This window comes from Coturnix japonica, unplaced genomic scaffold, assembly GCF_054131305.1.
Source record: "Coturnix japonica strain WE unplaced genomic scaffold, WE-NBRP24 Scf119, whole genome shotgun sequence".
Classification (NCBI taxonomy): Eukaryota; Metazoa; Chordata; class Aves; order Galliformes; family Phasianidae; genus Coturnix; species Coturnix japonica.
The window spans coordinates 145392-169644 of NW_028189022.1; the positions used below are offsets into that span (position 1 = coordinate 145392).

The 24253-nt window shown below is 55.1% G+C and overlaps 1 protein-coding gene across 1 annotated transcript; it reads left to right on the top strand.

Moving 5' to 3' along the window:
* Positions 1-4923: 4923 nt before the first annotated feature.
* LOC146751178 (large ribosomal subunit protein uL4m-like) lies at positions 4924-13654 on the top strand. Its single transcript, XM_085535353.1, has 5 exons — positions 4924-5047; positions 7291-7397; positions 10489-10598; positions 11274-11344; positions 13485-13654. Exons 2-5 carry the CDS (start codon positions 7335-7337, stop codon positions 13628-13630), a joined length of 390 nt encoding a protein of 129 aa, XP_085391479.1. The 5' UTR covers positions 4924-5047; positions 7291-7334; the 3' UTR covers positions 13631-13654.
* The last annotated feature ends 10599 nt before the right edge of the window (positions 13655-24253 follow it).

Here is a 24253-nt window from a genome sequence, read left to right on the forward strand (position 1 = left end):
GGATATGTGGGTCTGGGGGTGGATATGTGGGTCTATGGGGTGGATATGTGGGTCTATGGGGTGGATATGTGGGTCTATGGGGGATATGTGGGTCTGGGGGTGAATATATGGGTCTATGGGGGGATATGTGGGTCTGGGGGTGGATATGTGGGTCTGGGGGGGATATGTGGGTCTATGGGGTGGATATGTGGGTCTATGGGGTCGATATGTGGGTCTGGGGGTGGATATGTGGGTCTGGGGGGGGGGATATGTGGGTCTATGGGGTGGATATGTGGGTCTATGGGGGGGATATGTGGGTCTATGGGGTGGATATGTGGGTCTGGGGGGGGATATGTGGGTCTATGGGGTGGATATGTGGGTTTGGGGGGAGGATATGTGGGTCTGGGGGTGGATATGTGGGTCTGGGGGTCGATATGTGGGTTTATGGGGTGGATATGTGGGTCTGGGGGGTGGATATGTGGGTCTATGGGGTGGATATGTGGGGCTGGGGGGTGGATATGTGGGTCTATGGGGTGGATATGTGGGTCTATGGGGTGGATATGTGGGTCTGTGGGGTGGATATGTGGGTCTGGGGGGTGGATATGTGGGTCTATGGGGTGGATATGTGGGTCTGGGGGAGGATATGTGGGTCTGGTGGGGGATTTATGTGGGTCTGGGGGCGTTTATGGGGGGCTGGGGGGGAGTATGTGGGGCTAGGGGGGATTATGTGGGGCTGGGAGGGTTTATAGGGGGCTGTGGGGAGATTTATGTGGGTCTGGGGGTGTTTATGGGGCTTCGGGGGGGATATTGGGGGGTTAATGTGGGGCTGGGGGGGGATTTATGTGGGTCTGGGGGGATTATAGAGGGCTGAGGTGGGGATGTGTGGGGCTGGGGGTGATTATGTGGGTCTGGGAGGGATTATGGGGGGCTGGGGGGGATTATGGAGGTTCAGGGGGGGATATTGGGGGGTGAATGTGGGGCTGGGGGCGGAATATTGGGATGGGAGGGGTTTATGTGGGTCTGGGTGGGGATTATGGGGGGCTGGGGGGGATTATAGGGGGCTGGGGTGGGGATGTGTGGGGCTGGGAGGGTTTATGGGGGTTCAGGGGGGGGATATTGGGAGGCTAATGTGGGTCTGGGGTGGTTTATGGGGGTCTGGGGGGGTTATGTGGGGGGCTGGGGGGTGGATATGTGGGGCTGGGGGGTGATAATGGGGGTTATGGGGGGGGGATGTGGGGTTTTAGGGGTGAATAAGTGGGTCTGGGAGGGTTGATTATGTGGGTATGGGGGGGGATATGTGGGTCTATGGGGTGGATATGTGGGTCTGGGGGGTGGATATGTGGGTCTGGGGGTCGATATGTGGGTCTGGGGGGGGATATGTGGGTCTATGGGGTGAATATGTGGGTCTGTGGGGTGGATATGTGGGTCTGGGGGGGGATATGTGGGTCTATGGGGTGGATATGTGGGTCTGGGGGTGGATATGTGGGTCTGGGGGTGGATATGTGGGTCTGGGGGTGGATATGTGGGTCTATGGGGTCGATATATGGGTCTATGGGGTGGATATGTGGGTCTGGGGGGGGATATGTGGGTCTATGGGGGATATGTGGGTCTGGGGGTGGATATGTGGGTCTATGGGGTCGATATGTGGGTCTATGGGGTGGATATGTGGGTCTATGGGGTCGATATGTGGGTCTATGGGGTGGATATGTGGGTCTATGGGGTGGATATGTGGGTCTGGGGGGGGATATGTGGGTCTATGGGGTGGATATGTGGGTCTATGGGGTGGATATGTGGGTCTATGGGGTGGATATGTGGGTCTGGGGGTGGATATGTGGGTCTGTGGGGTGGATATGTGGGTCTATGGGGTGGATATGTGGGTCTATGGGGTGGATATGTGGGTCTATGGGGTGGATATGTGGGTCTGGGGGTGGATATGTGGGTCTATGGGGTGGATATGTGGGTCTATGGGGTGGATATGTGGGTCTATGGGGTGGATATGTGGGTCTGGGGGGGGATATGTGGGTCTATGGGGTTGATATGTGGGTCTATGGGGTCGATATGTGGGTCTATGGGGTGGATATGTGGGTCTGGGGGGGGATATGTGGGTCTATGGGGTGGATATGTGGGTCTATGGGGTGGATATGTGGGTCTGGGGGGTGGATATGTGGGTTTGGGGGGGGATATGTGGGTCTGGGGGGGGGTATGTGGGTCTATGGGGTGGATATGTGGGTCTGGGGGTGGATACGTGGGTCTGGGGGTGGATACGTGGGTCTGGGGGTGGATATGTGGGTCTGGGGGTGGATATGTGGGTCTATGGGGTGGATATGTGGGTCTATGGGGTGGATATGTGGGTCTATGGGGGGGATATGTGGGTCTATGGGGGGGATATGTGGGTCTATGGGGTGGATATGTGGGTCTATGGGGGGGATATGTGGGTCTATGGGGTGGATATGTGGGTCTGGGGGTGGATATGTGGGTCTGGGGGTGGATATGTGGGTCTGGGGGTGGATATGTGGGTCTGTGGGGTGGATATGTGGGTCTATGGGGTGGATATGTGGGTCTATGGGGTGGATATGTGGGTCTATGAGGTGGATATGTGGGTCTATGGGGGGGATATGTGGGTCTATGGGGGGGATATGTGGGTCTATGGGGTGGATATGTGGGTCTATGGGGTCGATATGTGGGTCTATGGGGTGGATATGTGGGTCTGGGGGTGGATATGTGGGTCTATGGGGTCGATATGTGGGTCTATGGGGTGGATATGTGGGTCTGGGGGTGGATATGTGGGTCTATGGGGTGGATATGTGGGTCTATGGGGTGGATATGTGGGTCTGTGGGGTGGATATGTGGGTCTGGGGGTGGATATGTGGGTCTATGGGGTGGATATGTGGGTCTGGGGGTGGATATGTGGGTCTATGGGGCGGATATGTGGGTCTGGTGGGGGATATGTGGGTCTATGGGGTGGATATGTGGGTCTATGGGGTGGATATGTGGGTCTATGGGGTGGATACGTGGGTCTATGGGGTGGATATGTGGGTCTGGAGGGGGGATATGTGGGTCTATGGGGTGGATATGTGGGTCTATGGGGTCGATATGTGGGTCTGGGGGTCGATATGTGGGTTTATGGGGTGGATATGTGGGTCTATGGGGTGGATATGTGGGTCTATGGGGTGGATATGTGGGTCTATGGGGTCGATATATGGGTCTATGGGGTGGATATGTGGGTCTGTGGGGTGGATATGTGAGTCTATAGGGTGGATATGTGGGTCTATGGGGTGGATATGTGGGTCTATGGGGTGGATATGTGGGTCTGGGGGAGGATATGTGGGTCTATGGGGTCAATATGTGGGTCTATGGGGTGGATATGTGGGTCTATGGGGTGGATATGTTGGTCTGGGGGTGGATATGTGGGTCTGGGGGTGGATATGTGGGTCTGGGGGGGGATATGTGGGTCTGGGGGTGGATATGTGGGTCTGTGGGGTGGATATGTGGGTCTATGGGGTGGATATGTGGGTCTATGGGGTGGATATGTGGGTCTGGGGGTGGATATGTGGGTCTGTGGGGTGGATATGTGGGTCTGTGGGGTGGATATGTGGGTCTGGGGGGGGATATGTGGGTCTGGGGGGGATATGTGGGTCTGGGGGTGGATATGTGGGTCTGTGGGGTGGATATGTGGGTCTATGGGGTGGATATGTGGGTCTATGGGGTGGATATGTGGGTCTATGGGGGGATATGTGGGTCTATGGGGGGATATGTGGGTCTATGGGGTCAATATGTGGGTCTATGGGGTGGATATGTGGGTCTGGGGGGGGATATGTGGGTCTGGGGGTCGATATATGGGTTTATGGGGTGGATATGTGGGTCTATGGGGTGGATATGTGGGTCTATGGGGTGGATATGTGGGTCTATGGGGTGGATATGTGGGTCTGGGGGTGGATATGTGGGTCTATGGGGTCGATATATGGGTCTATGGGGTGGATATGTGGGTCTATAGGGTGGATATGTGGGTCTGTGGGGTGGATATGTGGGTCTATGGGGTGGATATGTGGGTCTGGGGGTTTATGTGGGTCTGGGGGTGGATATGTGGGTTTGGGGGGGGATATGTGGGTCTATGGGGTGGATATGTGGGTCTGGGGGTGGATATGTGGGTCTGTGGGGGGATATGTGGGTCTGTGGGGTGGATATGTGGGTCTATGGGGTGGATATGTGGGTCTGGGGGTGGATATGTGGGTCTATGGGGTGGATATGTGGGTCTATGGGGTGGATATGTGGGTCTATGGGGTGGATATGTGGGTCTGGGGGTGGATATGTGGGTCTATGGGGTGGATATGTGGGTCTGTGGGGTGGATATGTGGGTCTATGGGGTGGATATGTGGGTCTGGGGGTCGATATATGGGTCTATGGGGTGGATATGTGGGTCTATGGGGTGGATATGTGGGTCTATGGGGTCGATATGTGGGTCTATGGGGTGGATATGTGGGTCTGTGGGGTGGATATGTGGGTCTATGGGGTGGATATGTGGGTCTGGGGGTCGATATATGGGTCTATGGGGTGGATATGTGGGTCTATGGGGTGGATATGTGGGTCTATGGGGTGGATATGTGGGTCTATGGGGTGGATATGTGGGTCTATGGGGTAGATATGTGGGTCTGGGGGTGGATATGTGGGTCTATGGGGTGGATATGTGGGTCTATGGGGTGGATATGTGGGTCTGGGTGTGGATATGTGGGTCTGGGGGTGGATATGTGGGTCTGGGGGTGGATATGTGGGTCTGTGGGGTGGGTATGTGGGTCTATGGGGTGGATATGTGGGTCTGGGGGGGGATATGTGGGTCTATGGGGTGGATATGTGGGTCTATGGGGTCGATATATGGGTCTATGGGGTGGATATGTGGGGCTGGGGGGTGTTTGACTTCTCTGCCCCACACATGTGGGTCTGGCCCCATTGCAGAGCTACGCCAAGGTGAAGACTCGGGCCGAGGTTCGGGGCGGGGGCCGCAAACCATGGAGGCAAAAGGGGACGGGGAGAGCGCGGCAAGGCAGCATCCGCAGCCCCCTATGGCGTGGGGGTCAGTGCTGCCCCATAGCTGCCCCATAGCTGCCCCACAGCTGCCCCATAGCTGCCCTATAGCTGCCCTATGGACACCCCATAGCTGCCCCATAGCTGCCCCATAGCTGCCCCATAGCTGCCCTATAGCTGCCCCATAGCTGCCCCATAGCTGCCCCATAGCTGCCCTATGGACACCCCATAGCTGCCCCATAGATGTCCCATAGCTGCCCCATAGCTGCCCTATAGCTGCCCCATAGCTGCCCCATAGCTGCCCCATAGCTGCCCCATAGATGTCCCATAGCTGCCCCATAGCTGCCCTATAGCTGCCCCATAGCTGCCCCATAGCTGCCCCATAGATGTCCCATAGCTGCCCCATAGAGACCCCATAGGGTTCCATTGAGATTCATTGAGCTCCATTGAGTTCCATTGGGATCCATTGAGACCCATAGGGACCCCTTAGAGACCCCATAGCTGCCCCATGGAGACCCCATAGGGTTCCATTGAGTTCCATTGAGACCCCATAGGGACCCCACAGCTGCCCCATAGGGACCCCATAGCTGCCCCATAGCTGCCCTATAGCTGTCCTATAACTGCCCCATAGCTGCCCCATAGAGACCCCATAGGGTTCCATTGAGCTCCATTGAGACCCATAGGGACCCCATAGGGACCCCATAACTGCCCCATAGCTGCCCCATAACTGCCCTATAGCCACCCCATAGCCAACCCATAGCTGCCCCATAACTGCCCTATAGCCACCCCATAGCCAACCCATAGCTGCCCCATAGAGACCCCTCTCCCCACATCTACTGCCCCCTGCCCCACATCTACTGCCCCCTGCCCCACATCTACCTCCTCCTGCCCCACATCTGCCCCCCCTGCCCCACATCTACCCCCCCCTGCCCCACATCTACCCCCCCCGCCCCACATCTGCCCCCCCTGCCCCACATCTACCCCCCCCTGCCCCACATCTACCCCCCCCTGCCCCACATCTACCCCCCCTGCCCCACATCTACCCCCCCCTGCCCCACATCTACCCCCCCCTGCTCCACACCTGCCCCCCCCCTGCCCCACATCTACCCCCCCTGCCCCACATCTACCCCCCCCTGCCCCACATCTAACCCCCCTGCCGCACATCTGCCCCCCCCGCCCCATATCTACCCCCCTGCCCCACATCTACCCCCCCCTGCCCCACATCTACCCCCCCCTGCCCCACATCTACCCCCCCCTGCCCCACATCTAACCCCCCTGCCCCACATCTAACCCCCCTGCCCCACATCTACCCCCCCTGCCCCACATCTGCCCCCCCTGCCCCACATCTACCCCCCACCCCACATCTACCCCCCTGCCCCACATCTACCCCCCTGCCCCACATCTACCCCCCCCTGCCCCACATCTACCCCCCCCTGCCCCACATCTACCCCCCCTGCCCCACAACTGCCCACCCCATAACTGCTCCCCTGCCCCACACCTGCCCCCCCCTGCCCCACATCTGCCCCCCCTGCCCCACATCTGCCCCCCCCTGCCCCATATCTACCCCCCCCTGCCCCATATCTACCCCCCTGCCCCACATCTAACCCCCCTGCCCCACATCTACCCCCCCCTGCCCCACATCTAACCCCCCTGCCCCACATCTACCCCCCCCTCCCCACATCTACCCCCCTCTGCCCCACATCTACCCCCCCTGCCCCACATCTACCCCCCCCTGCCCCACATCTAACCCCCCTGCCCCACATCTAACCCCCCTGCCCCACGTCTGCCCCCCCCTCCCCACATCTACCCCCCCCTCCCCACATCTACCCCCCCTGCCCCACATCTACCCCCCCCTGCCCCACATCTACCCCCCCCTGCCCCACATCTACCCCCTCCCGCCCCACATCTACCCCCTCCCGCCCCACATCTACCCCCCCCTGCCCCACATCTACCCCCCCCTGCCCCACATCTGCCCCCCCTGCCCCACATCTACCCCCCCCTGCCCCACATCTACCCCCCCCTGCCCCACATCTACCCCCCCCCTGCCCCACATCTACCCCCCTGCCCCACATCTACCCCCCCCCGCCCCACATCTGCCCCCCCTGCCCCACAACTGCCCACCCCATAACTGCTCCCCTGCCCCACATCTGCCCCCCCCTGCCCCATATCTACCCCCCCCGCCCCACATCTACCCCCCTGCCCCACACCTGCCCCACACCTGCCCCCCCCTGCCCCACATCTACCCCCCCCTGCCCCACACCTGCCCCACACCTGCCCCCTGTTCCCCTATAGGCGGCGTTGCTCACGGTCCCCGCGGCCCCACAAGTTATTATTACATGCTGCCCATGAAGGTTCGGCTGCTCGGCCTCAAGGTGGCGCTCACCGTCAAGTTCATGCAGGTGGGGGGCGCTATGGGGCGGAGCTGGGGGGCGATGTGGGGCTGGGGGCGGACTTATGGGTCACTATGGGTCTCTATGGGTCTCTGTGGGTCACTATGGGTCCTTATGGGTCTCTATGGGGTCCCTATGGGTCCCTATGGGGCTCTATGTGTCTCTATGGGTTCCTATGGGTCCCCATGGGTCCCTATGGGTCCCTATGGGTCCCTATGTGTCCCTATGTGTCTCTATGGGTCCCTATGTGTCTCTATGGGTCCCTATGTGTCTCTATGGGTCCCTATGGGTCTCTATGGGTCCCTATGGGTCCCTATGGGTCTCTATGGGTCTCGGTCTCTATGGGGTCCCTATGGGTCCCTATGTGTTTTTATGGGGTCCCTATGTGTCTCTATGGGTCCCTGTGGGGTCCCTATGTGTCCCTATGTGTCCCTATGGGGTCCCTATGGGCCTCTATAGGTCTCTATAGGTCCCTATCTGTCCCTATCTGTCCCTATGGGGTCCCTATGTGTCCCTATGGGTCCCTATAGGTCTCTGTGGGTCCCTATGGGGTCCCTATGGGTCTCTATGGGACTCTATGGGTCCCTATGTGTCTCTATGTGTCCCTATGGGTCCCTATGTGTCCCTATGTGTCTCTATGGGTCTCTGTGGGTCTCTATGGGTCCCTATGGGTCTCTATAGGTCTCTATGGGTCTCGGTCTCTATGGGGTCCCTATGGGTCCCTATGTGTTTTTATGGGGTCCCTATGTGTCCCTGTGGGGTCCCTATGGGTCTCTATGGGTCCCTATGGGTCTCTATAGGTCTCTATGGGTCTCAGTCTCTATGGGGTCCCTATGGGTCCCTATGTGTTTTTATGGGGTCCCTATGTGTCCCTGTGGGGTCCCTATGTGTCTCTATGAGTCCCTATGTGTCTCTATAGGTCTCTATAGGTCTCTATGGGTCTCTATGGGTCCCTATGTGTCCCTTTGGGGTCTCTATGGGTCCCTATGGGTCCCTATGGGCCTCTGTAGGTCCCTATGGGTCTCTATGGGGTCTCTATGGGTCTCTATGGGGTCCCTATAGGTCCCTATGGGTCCCTATGTGTCCCTATGTGTCTCTATGGGTCCCTATGGGTCCCTATGAGTCTCTATGGGGTCCCTATGTGGTCCCTATATGTCCCTATGGGTCTCTGTGTGTCTCTATGGGTCCCTATGGGTCTCTATGGGCCTCTGTGTGTCGCTATGGGTCTCTATGGTTCCCTATGGGGTTACTTATGGGTCTCTATGGGTCCCTATGTGTCTCTATGGGGTCCCTATGTGTCCCTATGGGTCCCTATAGGTCTCTGTGGGTCCCTATGGGGTCCCTATGGATCTCTATGGGACTCTATGTGTCCCTATGGGTCTCTATGGGGTCTCTATGGGTACCTATGTGTCCCTATGGGTCCCTATGGGTCTCTATGGGTCCCTATGGGTCTCTATAGGTCTCTATGGGTCTCGGTCTCTATGGGGTCCCTATGGGTTCCTATGTGTTTTTATGGGGTCCCTATGCGTCTCTATGGGTCCCTGTGGGGTCCCTATGTGTCCCTATGTGTCCCTATGGGGTCTCTATGGGTCCCTATGGGCCTCTATAGGTCTCTATAGGTCCCTATCTGTCCCTATGTGTCTCTATGGGGTCCCTGTGTGTCCCTATGGGTCCCTATAGGTCTCTGTGGGTCCCTATGGATCCCTATGGGTCTCTATGGGACTCTATGGGTCCCTATGGGTCCTTATGTGTCCCTATGTGTCTCTATGGGTCTCTATAGGTCTCTATGGGTCTCGGTCTCTATGGGGTCCCTATGGGTCCCTATGTGTTTTTATGGGGTCCCTATGTGTCCCTGTGGGGTCCCTATGTGTCTCTATGAGTCCCTATGTGTCCCTATAGGTCTCTATAGGTCCCTATAGGTCTCTATGGGTCCCTATGGGTCTCTATGGGTCCCTATGTGTCCCTATGTGTCCCTTTGGGGTCTCTGTGGGTCCCTATGGGCCCCTATGGGCCTCTATAGGACCCTATGAGTCTCTATGGGGTCTCTATGGGGTCCCTATAGGTCGCTATGTGTCTCTATGGGTCCCTATGGGTCTCTATGGGTCCCTATGTGTCCCTATGTGTCCCTTTGGGGTCTCTATGGGTCCCTATGGGTCCCTATGGGCCTCTATAGGTCCCTATGAGTCTCTATGGGGTCTCTATGGGTCTCTATGGGGTCCCTATAGGTCCCTATGTGTCCCTATGGGTCTCTATGTGTCCCTATGTGTCTCTATGGGTCCCTGTGGGTACCTATGTGTCCCTATGGGTTTCTGTGGGTCTCTGTGGGTCTCTATGGGTCCCTATGGGTCTCTATGGGTCTCGGTCTCTATGGGGTCCCTATGTGTCCCTATGTGTCCCTATGGGGTCTCTATGGGTCCCTATGGATCCCTATGGGTCCCTATGGGCCTCTATAGGTCCCTATGAGTCTCTATGGGGTCTCTATGGGTCTCTATGGGGTCCCTATAGGTCCCTATGTGTCCCTATGGGTTTCTATGTGTCCCTATGTGTCACTATGGGGTCCCTATATGTCCATGGGGTCCCTATGGGTCTCTGGATATCTATGGGTCCCTATAGGTCTCTGTGGGTCCCTGTGGGTCTCTATGGGGTCCCTATATGTCCCTATGGGTCTCTATGGGTCCCTGTGGGTCTCTATGGGTCCCTATGTGTCCCTATGTGTCCCTTTGGGGTCTCTATGGGTCCCTATGGGTCCCTATGGGCCTCTATAGGTCCCTATGAGTCTCTATGGGGTCTCTATGGGTCTCTATGGGGTCCCTATGTGTCCCTATGTGTCCCTATGGGTCTCTATGTGTCCCTATGTGTCTCTATGGGTCCCTATGGGTCCCTATGGGCCTCTATAGGTCCCTATGAGTCTCTATGGGGTCTCTATGGGTCTCTATGGGGTCCCTATAGGTCCCTATGTGTCCCTATGGGTCCCTATGTGTCCCTATGTGTCTCTATGGGTCCCTATGGGTCTCTATGGGGTCCCTATGTGTCCCTATGGGGTCTCTATGTGTTTCTATGGGGTCCCTATGATCACCCCCCGCCCCATTGTTCCCTATAGGACGACGTTCACATCGTGGACTCGCTGGAGCTTCCGGCCGCTCACGGGCGCCACCTGCTGGACGTGGCGCAGCATCGACACTGGGGGGAGTCGGCGCTGATAGTGGACGGGTAACGGGGCCGACCCTATAGCGACCCTATAGCGACCCCATAGCGGCCCTATAGCGACCCTATAGATGGGGCTGACCCTATAGCGACCCTGTAGATGGGGCTGACCCTATAGCGACCCTATAGATGGGGCTGACCCCATAGCGACCCTATAGCGGCCCTATAGACGGGGCTGACCCTATAGCGACCCTATAGCGGCCCTATAGATGGGGCTGACCCCATAGCGACCCTATAGCGGCCCTATAGCGGCCCTATAGCGACCCTATAGCGGCCCTATAGACGGGGCTGACCCCATAGCGACCCCATAGCGACCCTATAGCGGCCCTATAGCGACCCTATAGCGGCCCTATAGACGGGGCTGACCCTATAGCGGCCCTATAGCGACCCTATAGCGGCCCTGTATCCCCCCTATATCCCCCATATCCCCCCTATATCCCCCTATATCCCCCTATATCCCCCCATATCCTCCCTATATCCCCTATAACCACCCCATATCCCCCCTATATCCCCCTATATCCCCCTATATCCCCCTATATCCCCCCTATATCCCCCCATATCCCCCTATATCCCCTATAACCACCCCATATCCCCCCATATCCCCCCATATCCCCCCTATATCCCCCTATATCCCCTATATCCCCCATATCCCCCATATAACCCCCTTATTTTCCCCTATAGTGACGACCCCCCCCCATCCATTCAAGCCGCCGTCGCCGACCTCAAATCCTACACCCTGATCCCACTGCTGGGTAAGACCCCCCCCCTTATTATGGCCGCCCCATAGACCCCATAAGGGGGGGTATAACCCCCTATAACCCTATAGATCCCCTATAACCCTATAGATCCCCTATAACCCCCACCCTATTACCCTATCCATCCCCTATAACCTTACAGATCCCCTATAACCCTATAGATCCCCTATAACCCCGACCCTATAACCCTATAGATCCCCTATAACCCTATAGATCCCATATAACCCTATAAATCCCCTATAACCCCGACTCTATAACCTTATAAATCCCCTATAACCCCATAGATCCCCTATAACCCTATAGATCCCCTATAAACCCGACCCTATAACCCTATAGATCCCCTATAACCTTATAGATCCCCTATAACCCTATAGATCCCATATAACCCTATAGATCCCCTATAACCCCCACCCTATTACCCTATCTATCCCCTATAACCCTATAGATCCCCTATAACCCCGACCCTATAACCCTATAAATCCCCTATAACCCCATAGATCCCCTATAACCCTATAGATCCCCTATAACCCTATAGATCCCCTATAACCCTATAGATCCCCTATAACCCCATAGATCCCCTATAACCCTATAGATCCCCTATAACCCCATAGATCCCCTATAACCCCATAGATCCCCTATAACCCTATAGATCCTCTATAACCCTATAGATCCTCTATAACCTCGACCCTATAACCCTATAGATCCTCTATAACCTTATAGATCCCCTCTAACCCCATATATCCCCTCTAACCCCATAGATCCCCTAGAACCCTATAGATCCCCTATAACCCTATAGATCCCCCATAGGTCCCCTATAACCCTATAGATCCCCCATAGATCCCCTATAACCCCATGGATCCCATATAACCCCATAGATCCCCTGTAACCCTATAGATCCCCTATAACCCAGCCCTATTTCCCCTACAGATCCCCTATAACCCCATAGATCCCCTCTAACCCTATAGATCCCCCATAGATCCCCTATAACCCTATAGATCGCCCATAGATCCCCTATAACCCTATAGATCCCCCATAGATCCCCTCTAACCCTATAGATCGCCCATAGATCCCCTATAACCCCATAGATCCCCTATAACCCAGCCCTATTTCCCCTATAGATCCCCTCTAACCCCATAGATCCCCTCTAACCCCATAGATCCCCTCTAACCCCATAGATCCCCCATAGATCCCCTCTAACCCTGTAGATCCCCCATAGATCCCCTATAACCCTATAGATCCCTTATAACCCTATAGATCCCCTATAACCCCATAGATCCCCTATAACCCCATAGATCCCCTATAACCCCAACCCTATAACCCTATAAATCCCCTGTAACCCCATAGATCCCCTATAACCCCATAGATCCCCTATAACCCTATAGATCCCCTATAACCCCCACCCTATTACCCTATAAATCCCCTATAACCCCATAGATCCCCTATAACCCCATAGATCCCCTATAACCCCATAGATCCCCTATAACCCTATAGATCCCCTATAACCTTATAGATCCCCTATAACCCTATAGGTTCCCTATAACCCTATAGATCCCCTATAACCCCATACATCCCCTATAACCCCATAGATCCCCTCTAACCCCATAGATCCCCCATAGATCCCCTCTAACCCTATAGATCCCCATAGATCCCCTCTAACCCCATAGATCCCCCATAGATCCCCTCTAACCCTATAGATCCCCATAGATCCCCTCTAACCCTATAGATCCCCCATAGATCCCCTCTAACCCTATAGATCCCCCATAGATCCCCTATAACCCCATAGATCCCCTATAACCCTATAGATCCCCCATAGATCCCCTATAACCCCATAGATCCCCTCTAACCCTATAGATCCCCCATAGATCCCCTCTAACCCCATAGATCCCCTATAACCCTATAGATCCCCCATATATCCCCTCTAACCCTATAGATCCCCCATAGATCCCCTATAACCCCATAGATCCCCCATAGATCCCCTATAACCCCATAGATCCCCTATAACCCTATAGATCCCCCATAGATCCCCCATAACCCCATAGATCCCCCATAGATCCCCTATAACCCCATAGATCCCCTATAACCCCATAGATCCCCTATAACCCCATAGATCCCCTCTAACCCCATATTTCCCCTATAGGGCTGAACGTGCACAGCATCCTAAAGCACCGCGCTCTGGTGCTGACGGTGCCGGCCCTACAGACCCTACAAGAGAAAATCCTATGGCACGACAGGAGATACACGGCCCTACAACCCTTCAACATGCCCTATAGGGACATCCCATAATAAAGACCCTATATAGGGTTCAAATGGGGCCTTTATGGGGTTTCTTATGGGGTTGGGGGGTCTTATGGTCAATGGGGTCCCTATAGGGTCCCTATGGGGTCCCTATGGGGTGACAGGAGATACACGGCCCTACAACCCTTCAACATGCCCTATAGGGACATCCCATAATGATACGACCCTATATAGGGCTCAAATGGGGCCTTTATGGGGTTTCTTATGGGGTTTGGGGTTCTTATGGTCAATGGGGTCCCTATAGGGTCCCTATAGGGTCCCTATGGGGTGACAGGAGATACGCGGCCCTACAACCCTTCAACGTGCCCTATAGGGACATCCCATAATGATACGATCCTATATAGGGTTCAAATGGGGCCTTTATGGGGTTTCTTATGGGGTTTGGGGGGTCTTGTGGTCAATGGGGTCCCTATGGGGTCCTTATGGGGTCCCTATAGGGTCCCTATGGGGTCCCTATGGGGTGACAGGAGATACACGGCCCTACAACCCTTCAACATGCCCTATAGGGACATCCCATCATAAAGACCCTATATAGGGTTCAAATGGGGCCTTTATGGGGTTTCTTATGGGGTTTGGGGGTCTTATGGTCTATGGGGTCCCTATAGGGTCCCTATGGGGTCCCTATGGGGTCCTTATGGGGTCCCTATGGGGTGACAGGAGATACACGGCCCTACAACCCTTCAACGTGCCCTATAGGGACATCCCATAATGATACGACCCTATATGGGATTCAAATGGGGCCTTTATGGGGTTTCTTATGGGGTTTGGGGGTCTTATGGTCAATGGGGTCCCTATAGGGTCCCTATGGGGTCCCTATGGGGTGACAGGAGATACACGGCCCTACAACCCTTCAACATGCCCTATAGGGACATCCCATCATAAAGACCCTATATAGGGTTCAAATGGGGCCTTTATGGGGTTTCTTATGGGGGTTGGGGGGTCTTATGGTCAATGGGGTCCCTATGGGGTCCCTATGGGGTCCCTATGGGGTGACAGGAGATACACGGCCCTACAACCCTTCAACATGCCCTATAGGGACACCCCATAATAAAGACCCTATATAGGGTTCAAATGGGGCCTTTATGGGGTTTCTTATGGGGTTTGGGGGTCTTATGGTCAATGGGGTCCCTATGGGGTCCCTATAGGGTCCCTATGGGGTGACAGGAGATACACGGCCCTACAACCCTTCAACATGCCCTATAGGGACATCCCATAATAAAGACCCTATATAGGGTTAAATGGGGCCTTTATGGGGTTTCTTATGGGGTTGGGGGGTCTTATGGTCAATGGGGTCCCTATGGGGTCCCTATGGGGTCCCTATGGGGTGACAGGAGATACACGGCCCTACAACCCTTCAACGTGCCCTATAGGGACATCCCATCATAAAGACCCTATATAGGGTTCAAATGGGGCCTTTATGGGGTTTCTTATGGGGTTTGGGGGGTCTTATGGTCAATGGGGTCCCTATGGGGTCCCTATAGGGTCCCTATGGGGTGACAGGAGATACGCGGCCCTACAACCCTTCAACATGCCCTATAGGGACATCCCATAATAAAGACCCTATATAGGGTTCAAATGGGGCCTTTATGGGGTTTCTTATGGGGTTGGGGGGTCTTATGGTCAATGGGGTCCCTATGGGGTCCCTATGGGGTCACTATGGGGTCCCTATGGGGTCCCTATGGGGTGACAGGAGATACACGGCCCTACAACCCTTCAGCATGCCCTATAGGGACATCCCATAATAAAGACCCTATATAGGGCTCAAATGGGGCCTTTATGGGGTTTCTTATGGGGTTTGGGGGTCTTATGGTCTATGGGGTCCCTATAGGGTCCCTATGGGGTCCCTATGGGGTCCCTATGGGGTGACAGGAGATACACGGCCCTACAACCCTTCAACATGCCCTATAGGGACATCCCATAATAAAGACCCTATATAGGGTTCAAATGGGGCCTATATGGGGTTTCTTATGGGGTTGGGGGGTCTTATGGTCCCTATGGGGTCCCTATGGGGTCCCTATAGGGTCCCTATGGGGTGACAGGAGATACACGGCCCTACAACCCTTCAACATGCCCTATAGGGACATCCCATAATAAAGACCCTATATAGGGTTAAATGGGGCCTTTATGGGGTTTCTTATGGGGTTTGGGGGTCTTATGGTCAATGGGGTCCCTATAGGGTCCCTATAAAGTCCCTATGGGGTCCCTATGGGGTCCCTATGGGGTGACAGGAGATACGCGGCCCTACAACCCTTCAACATGCCCTATAGGGACATCCCATAATAAAGACCCTATATAGGGTTCAAATGGGGCCTATATGGGGTTTCTTATGGGGTTGGGGGGTCTTATGGTCCCTATGGGGTCCCTATGGGGTCCCTATGGGGTGACAGGAGATACACGGCCCTACAACCCTTCAACATGCCCTATAGGGACACCCCATAACAATAAAGACCCTATATAGGGTTCAAATGGGGCCTTTATGGGGTTTCTTATGGGGTTTGGGGGTCTTATGGTCAATGGGGTCCCTATAGGGTCCCTATAAAGTCCCTATGGGGTCCCTATGGGGTCCCTATGGGGTGACAGGAGATACGCGGCCCTACAACCCTTCAACATGCCCTATAGGGACATCCCATAATAAAGACCCTATATAGGGTTCAAATGGGGCCTTTATGGGGTTTCTGGCTTCTTTTTGGGGTCGTTTATGGGGTTTCTGGCTTCTTTTTGGGGTTGTTTGGGGGATTTTGGGGTGTTCTTATGGGGTTATGGGTCTTATGGGGTCCTTAAGGTGCCATTAATGGGATCGATCCCTATGGGGTCCCTATGGGGTGACCCCATTGCATTTAATGGGGTCCTTATGGGGTGACCCTATTGCCATTAATGGGATCCCTATGGGGTCCTAATGGTGCCATTAATGGGGTCCATCCCTATGGGATCCTTATGGGGTGACCCCATTGCCCTTATTGGGGTCCCTATGGGGTCTTTATGGGGTAACCCCATTGCCATTAATGGGGTCTCTATGGGGTCCTTAAGGTGCCATTAGTGGGATCGATACCTATGGGGTCCCTATGGGGTCTTTATGGGGTCCTAATGGTGCCATTAATGGGGTCCCTATGGGGTCCTTATGGGGTGACCCCATTGCTGTTATTGGGGTCCCTATGGGATCCTTATGGTGCCATTAATGGGATCGATCCCTATGGGGTCCCTATGGGGTCCTTAAGGTGCCATTAATGGGGTCCCTATGGGGTCCTATGGGGTGACCCCATTGCTGTTAATGGGGTCCCTATGGGGTCGTAATGGTGCCATTAATGGGATCCCTATGGGGTCCTTAAGGTGCCATTAATGGGATCGATACCTATGGGGTCCCTATGGGGTCTTTATGGGGTCCTAATGGTGCCATTAATGGGGTCCCTATGGGGTCCTTATGGGGTGACCCCATTGCCCTTATTGCGGTCCCTATGGGGTCTTTATGGGGTAACCCCATTGCCATTAATGGGGTCCCTATGGGGTCCTTAAGGTGCCATTAGTGGGATCAATACCTATGGGGTCCCTATGGGGTCTTTATGGGGTCCTAATGGTGCCATTAATGGGGTCCCTATGGGGTCCTTAAGGTGCCATTAATGGGGTCCCTATGGGGTGACCCCATTGCCATTAATGGGGTCCCTATGGGGTCCTATAGGGTTGGAGGTCCTATGGGGTTTCTTATGGGGTTTGAAGGTCTTATGGGGTCCTTATGGGATGTTGGCATTAATGGGGTCATTATGGGATGGTATTATGGGATCATTATGGGATGGCATTAATAGGATCATTATGGGATGTTGGCATTGGGGACAATGTGGGGCGGTGGCACTTTGTTTCCTGAGGAAATAATGAGCTCGTTAGCGGCCTTCGTTAATGGGATCGGGGGGGGGGATGTGGGGCTGGGCCCTATAGGATCCCATGTCCTCTATGGGGCTGTGCCCTATAGGATCCCATGTCCTCTATGGGGCTGTGCCCTATAGGATCCCATGTCCTCTATGGGGCGGTGCCCTATAGGATCCCATGTCCTCTATGGGGCGGTGCCCTATAGGATCCCATGTCCTCTATGGGGCCGTGCCCTATAGGATCCCATGTCCTCTATGGGGCCATACCCTATAGCAATGGGGCCGTGCCCTATAGGATCTCATGTCCTCTATGGGGCCGTGCCCTATAGGATCCCATGTCCTCTATGGGGCTGTGCCCTATAGGATCCCATGTCCTCTATGGGGCCGTGCCCTATAGCAATGGGGCTGTGCCCTATAGGACTCCATGTCCTCTATGGGGCTGTGCCCTATAGCAATGGGGCTGTGCCCTATAGGATCCCATGTCCTCTATGGGGCTGTGCCCTATAGCAATGGGGCTGTGCCCTATAGGATCCCATGTCCTCCATGGGGCCGTGTCCTCTATGGGGCTGTGCCCTATAGGATGCCATGTCCTCTATGGGGCCGTGCCCTATAGGATGCCATGTCCTCTATGGGGCCGTGCCCTATAGGATCCCATGTCCTCTATGGGGCTGTGCCCTATAGGATCCCATGTCCTCTATGGGGCCGTGTCCTCTATGGGGCGGTGCCCCACAGCAGCTCTCTTGGGGTCGGAGATGACACCATCCGGATGCAGCGGGGACGTCCCCATAACTGCCCCATAGGTGACCCTATATCCGCCACCCCCCCCCCCCCCCCATGTCCTTATATCCGTCCCTATATCCCCTCCCGGCCCTATATCCGCCCTATATCCGCCCTATATCCCCCCATATCCCCCCTATATCCCCCCTATATCCCCCCCATATCCCCCTATACTCCCCCATACCCCCCCATATCCCCCTATATTCCCCTATTTCCCCCTTTTATCCCCCTATATATCCCCCCTTATCCCCCTATACCCCCCTATATCCCCCTATATCCACCCCATATCCCCCCATATCCCCCCATATCCCCCCTATATCCCCCCATATCCCCTATATCCCCCCTATATCCCCCCATATCCCCCCTATATCCCCCCATATCCCCCCATATATCCCCTATATCCCCCCTATATCCCCCCATATATCCCCTATATCCCCCTGTATCCCCCCATATCCCCCCATATCCCCCCTATATTCCCCTATATCCCCCTATATCCCCCCATATCCCCCCCATATCCCCCCTATATCCCCCCATATCCCCCCTATATCCCCCTATGCCCCCCCATATCCCCCCTATATCCCCCCTATATCCCCCTATATCCCCCCATATCCCCCCTATATCCCCCCTATATCCCCCTATATCCCCCCTATATCCCCCCATATCCCCCCATATCCCCCCATATCCCCCCATATCTCCCCATATCGCACCCCATATCCCCCTATACCCCCCTATATCCCCTATACCCCCCTATATCCCTTATACCCCCTATATCCCCTATTACCCCCCCCATATGATCTCATCCTCGTCCCACGCGTGTCCCATCCCCCCCCCACGTGAATTCCCGGAAGGAGAAGCGAAACCTCGCGGGATTTCCGCCCCCGGGGGGGGGGGGGAGGGGGTCCCTATGGGGTCCTTATGGGGTCACCCCATTGCCCTTAATGGGGTCCCTATGGGGTCCTTAACCCCATTGCTATTAATGGGGTCCTTATGGGGTCCTTATGGGGTCCCTATGGGGTCCTTATGGGGTCTCTATGGGGTCCCTATGGGTCCTTATGGGGTGACCCCATTGCCCTTAATGGGGTCCCTATGGGGTCCTTATGAGTTCCCTATGGGGTCCTTATGGGGTCCCTGTTGTTCCTTATGGGGTCCCTATGGGGTCTCTATGGGTTCCTTATGGGGTCACCCCATTGCCCTTAATGTGGTCCCTATGGTTTCCTTATGGGGTTCCTATGGGGTCCCTATGTGGTCCCTATGGGGTCCTTATGGGGTCCCTATGGTTCCCTTTGGGGTCGTTATGGGGTGACCCCATTGCCGTTAATGGGGTCCTTATGGGGTCCCTATGGGGTCCTTATGGGGCCCTTATGGTTCCTTATGGGGTCCCTATGGGGTCCCTATGGTTCCCTATGGGGTCCCTATGGGTTCCTTATGGGGTCCCTATGGGGTCCCTATAGTTCCCTATGGGGTCCCTATGGTTCCCTATGGGGTCCTTATGGGGTCCCTATGGTTCCTTATGGGGTCCCTATGGGTCCCTATGGTCCCTTATGGGGTCCTTATGGGTTCCTATGGTTCCTTATGGGGTCCCTATGGGGTCCCTATGGTTCCCTATGGGGTTCCTATGGGTTCCTTATGGGGTCCCTATGGGGTCCCTATGGTTCCCTATGGGGTCCCTATGGGTTCCTTATGGGGTGACCCCATTGCCCTTAATGGGGTCCCTATGGGGTCCTTAACCCCATTGCTATTAATGGGGTCCCTATGGGGTCCTTATGGGGTCCTTATGGGTTCCTTATGGGGTCCCTATGGGGTCTCTATGGGTTCCTTATGGGGTCACCCCATTGCCCTTAATGTGGTCCCTATGGTTTCCTTATGGGGTTCCTATGGGGTCCCTATGTGGTCCCTATGGGGTCCTTATGGGGTCCCTATGGTTCCCTTTGGGGTCATTATGGGGTGACCCCATTGCCGTTAATGGGGTCCTTATGGGGTCCCTATGGGGTCCTTATGGGGCCCTTATGTTTCCTTATGGGGTCCCTATGGGTTCCTATGGGTTCCCTATGTGGACCCTATGGAGTCCTTATGGGGTCCCTATGGGGTCCCTATGGAGTCCTTATGGGGTCCCTATGGGGTCCCTATAGGGTCCCTATGGGGTCCTTATGTGGTCCCTATGGGGTCCCTATGGGTTCCTTATGGGGTGACCCCATTGCCATTAATGGGGTCCCTGTGGGGTCCTTAATCCCATTGCTGTTAATGGGGTCCCTATGGGGTCCTTTTGGGGTCTATATGGGGTCCTTATGGGGTCCCTATGGTTTCCTTATGGGGTTCCTATGGGGTCCCTATGTGGTCCCTATGGGGTCCTTATGGGGACCCTATGGTTCCCTTTGGGGTCATTATGGGGTGACCCCATTGCCGTTAATGGGGTCCTTATGGGGTCCCTATGGGGTCCTTATGGGGCCCTTATGTTTCCTTATGGGGTCCCTATGGTTCCCTATGGGGTCCTTATGGGGCCCTTATGGTTCCTTATGGGGTCCCTATGGGGTCCCTATGGTTCCCTATGGGGTCCCTATGGGTTCCTTATGGGGTCCCTATGGGGTCCCTATGGTTCCCTATGGGGTCCCTATGGGTTCCTTATGGGGTCCTTATGGGGTCCCTATGGTTCCCTATGGGTTCCTTATGGGGTCCCTATGGTTCCCTATGGGGTCCCTATGGGTTCCTTATGGGGTCCCTATGGGGTCCCTATGGTTCCCTATGGGGTCCCTATGGGTTCCTTATGGGGTCCCTATGGGGTCCCTATGTTCCCTATGGGGTCCCTATGGGTTCCTTATGGGGTCCCTATGGGTTCCTTATGGGGTCCCTATGGGTTCCCTATGGGGTCCCTATGGGGTCCTTATGGGGTCCCTATGGGTCCCTATGGGTCTCTATGGGGTCCCTATAGTTCCCTATGGGGTCCCTATAGTTCCCTATGGGGTCCCCCTATTGCTGTTGTTTCTGAGGAACAAAAGTCCCCAAAAAAGGGGAATTTAAAGCAAAACCGGATCTGAAACCCACGAGTTTATGGGATGGAAGTCACCCCGTGACGTCATATGGGGTGGTGGGGGGGGCTATAGGGCTGAGAACTGCCCCATATAGGGGCTATAGGGCTGAGAACTGCCCCATATAGGGACTATAGGGCTGAGATCTGCCCCATATAGGGGTTATAGGGCCGAGATCTGCCCCATATAGGGGCTATAGGGCTCAGATCTGCCCCATATAGGGGTTATAGGGCCGAGATCTGCCCCATATAGTGGCTATAGGGCTGAGAACTGCCCCATATAAGGGCTATAGGGCTGAGAACTGCCCCATATAGGGGATATAGGGCTGAGAACTGCCCCATATAGGGGCTATAGGGCTGAGAACTGCCCCATATAGGGGTTATAGGGCCGAGATCTGCCCCATATAGGGGCTATAGGGCCGAGATCTGCCCCATATAGGGGCTATAGGGCCGAGAACTGCCCCATATAGGGGCTATAGGGCTCAGATCTGCCCCATATAGGGGCTATAGGGCTCAGATCTGCCCCATATAGGGGCTATAGGGCTGAGAACTGCCCCATATAGGGGTTATAGGGCTGAGATCTGTCCCATATAGGGGCTATAGGGCTGAGAACTGCCCCATATAAGGGGCTATAGGGCTGAGATCTGTCCCATATAGGGGCTATAGGGCTGAGATCTGTCCCATATAGGGGCTATAGGGCTGAGATCTGCCCCATATAGGGGTTATAGGGCTGAGAACTGCCCCATATAGGGGCTATAGGGCTGAGATTTGCCCCATATAGGGGCTATAGGGCTGAGATCTGTCCCATATAGGGGCTATAGGGCTGAGAACTGCCCCATATAGGGGCTATAGGGCTGAGAACTGCCCCATATAGGGGTTATAGGGCTGAGAACTGCCCCATATAGGGGCTATAGGGCTGAGAACTGCCCCATATAGGGGCTATAGGGCTGAGAACTGCCCCATATAGGGGCTATAGGGGTGAGAACTGCCCCATATAGGGACTATAGGGCTGAGAACTGCCCCATATAGGGGTTATAGGGCCGAGAACTGCCCCATATAGGGGCTATAGGGCTGAGAACTGCCCCATATAGGGGCTATAGGGCTGAGAACTGCCCCATATAGGGGCTATAGGGCTGAGAACTGCCCCATATAGGCGATATAGGGCTGAGATCTGTCCCATATAGGGGCTATAGGGCCGAGAACTGCCCCATATAGGGGCTATAGGGCTGAGAACTGCCCCATATAGGGGCTATAGGGCTGAGAACTGCCCCATATAGGGGCTATAGGGCCGAGAACTGCCCCATATAGGGGCTATAGGGCTGAGAACTGCCCCATATAGGGACTATAGGGCCGAGATCTGCCCCATATAGGGGCTATAGGGCTGAGAACTGGCCCATATTGATCCTATAGGGCCGAACCCATCCGTACCCCATATAGGATCCCATATAGGATCTCATATAGGATCAGGATCCCATATAGGATCCCATATAGGATCCCTACCCCATATAGGATCCCATATAGGATCCCCACCCCATATAGGATCCCATATAGGATCCCTACCCCATATAGGATCCCATATAGGATCCCCACCCCATATAGGATCCCATATAGGATCAGGATCTCATATAGGATCCCATATAGGATCCCCACCCCATATAGGATCCCATATAGGATCCCCACCCCATATAGGATCCCATATAGGATCAGGATCCCATATAGGATCCCGTATAGGATCCGTACCCCATATAGGATCCCATATAGGATCAGGATCCCATAGAGGATCCCATATAGGATCAGGATCCCATATAGGATCCCATATAGGATCCCCACCCCATATAGGATCCCATATAGGATCCCTACCCCATATAGGATCCCTACCCCATATAGGATCCCATATAGGATCCCATATAGGATCCCTCCCCCCATCCCGGGGAATTCCCCGTTCCAAAGTCCCCCCCATCCCGGAATTTCCCCCCCCCCGCCCCATATCCGACCCCCCGCCCCACATCGGGGTGGGACTCGATCTCTTATAGGGCCGCAATGGAAATAGGGGCGGGCCCTATGGGGCGGGGGGGGGCGGAGATAGAAAGAGCGGAACGAGGTTGTGGGGCGGCTGCGGGGAGCTGAGCCTATAGGGGAGCTGACCCTATAGGGGAGCTGACCCTATAGAGGAGCTGACCCTATAAGGGAGCTGACCCTATAAGGGAGCTGACCCTATAAGGGAACTGACCCTATAGGGGAGCCGACCCTATAAGGGAGCTGACCCTATAAGGGGGCCGACCCTATAAGGGGGCTGACCCTATAGGGGAGCTGACCCTATAAAGGAGCTGACCCTATAAGGGAGCTGATCCTATAAGGGAGCTGACCCTATAGGGGAGCTGACCCTATAAGGGGGCTGACCCTATAAGGGGGCCGACCCTATAAGGGTCCATTGGCTGGAGAGGTTCTGATTGGACCCCATTGGATCCTATTTGGACCCCATTGGATCCTATTGGACCCCATTGGACCCTACTGGACCCCATTGGACCCTATTGGAACCCCATTGGATCCTACTGGACCCCATTGGACCCTATTGGATCATAACTGACCCCATTGGATCCCATTGGACCCCATTGGACCCCATTGGACCCCATTGGATCCCATTGGACCCCATTGGACCCCGTTGGATCCTACTGGACCCCACTGGACCCCATTGGATCCTACTGGACCCCATTGGACCCTATTGGATCATAACTGACCCCATTGGATCCCAGTTGGACCCCATTGGATCCTAATTGACCCCATTGGACCCCATTGGATCATAACTGACCCCATTGGACCCTATTGGACCCCACTGGATCCTAATAGACCCCACTGGACCCTATTGGACCCCATTGGACCCCATTGGATCATAACTGACCCCATTGGACCCTATTGGACCCCATTGGACCCTATTGGACCCTATTGGATCATAAC

Coding starts and splice junctions, on each gene's coding strand:
- LOC146751178 (XM_085535353.1), top strand. CDS start 7,335: ATGCTGCCCATGAAGGTTCGGCTGCTCGGCCTCAAGGTGGCGCTCACC. Junction 7,398..10,488: donor TCACCGTCAAGTTCATGCAG/GTGGGGGGCGCT, acceptor TGTTCCCTATAG/GACGACGTTCACATCGTGGA. Junction 11,345..13,484: donor CACCCTGATCCCACTGCTGG/GTAAGACCCCCC, acceptor TTTCCCCTATAG/GGCTGAACGTGCACAGCATC.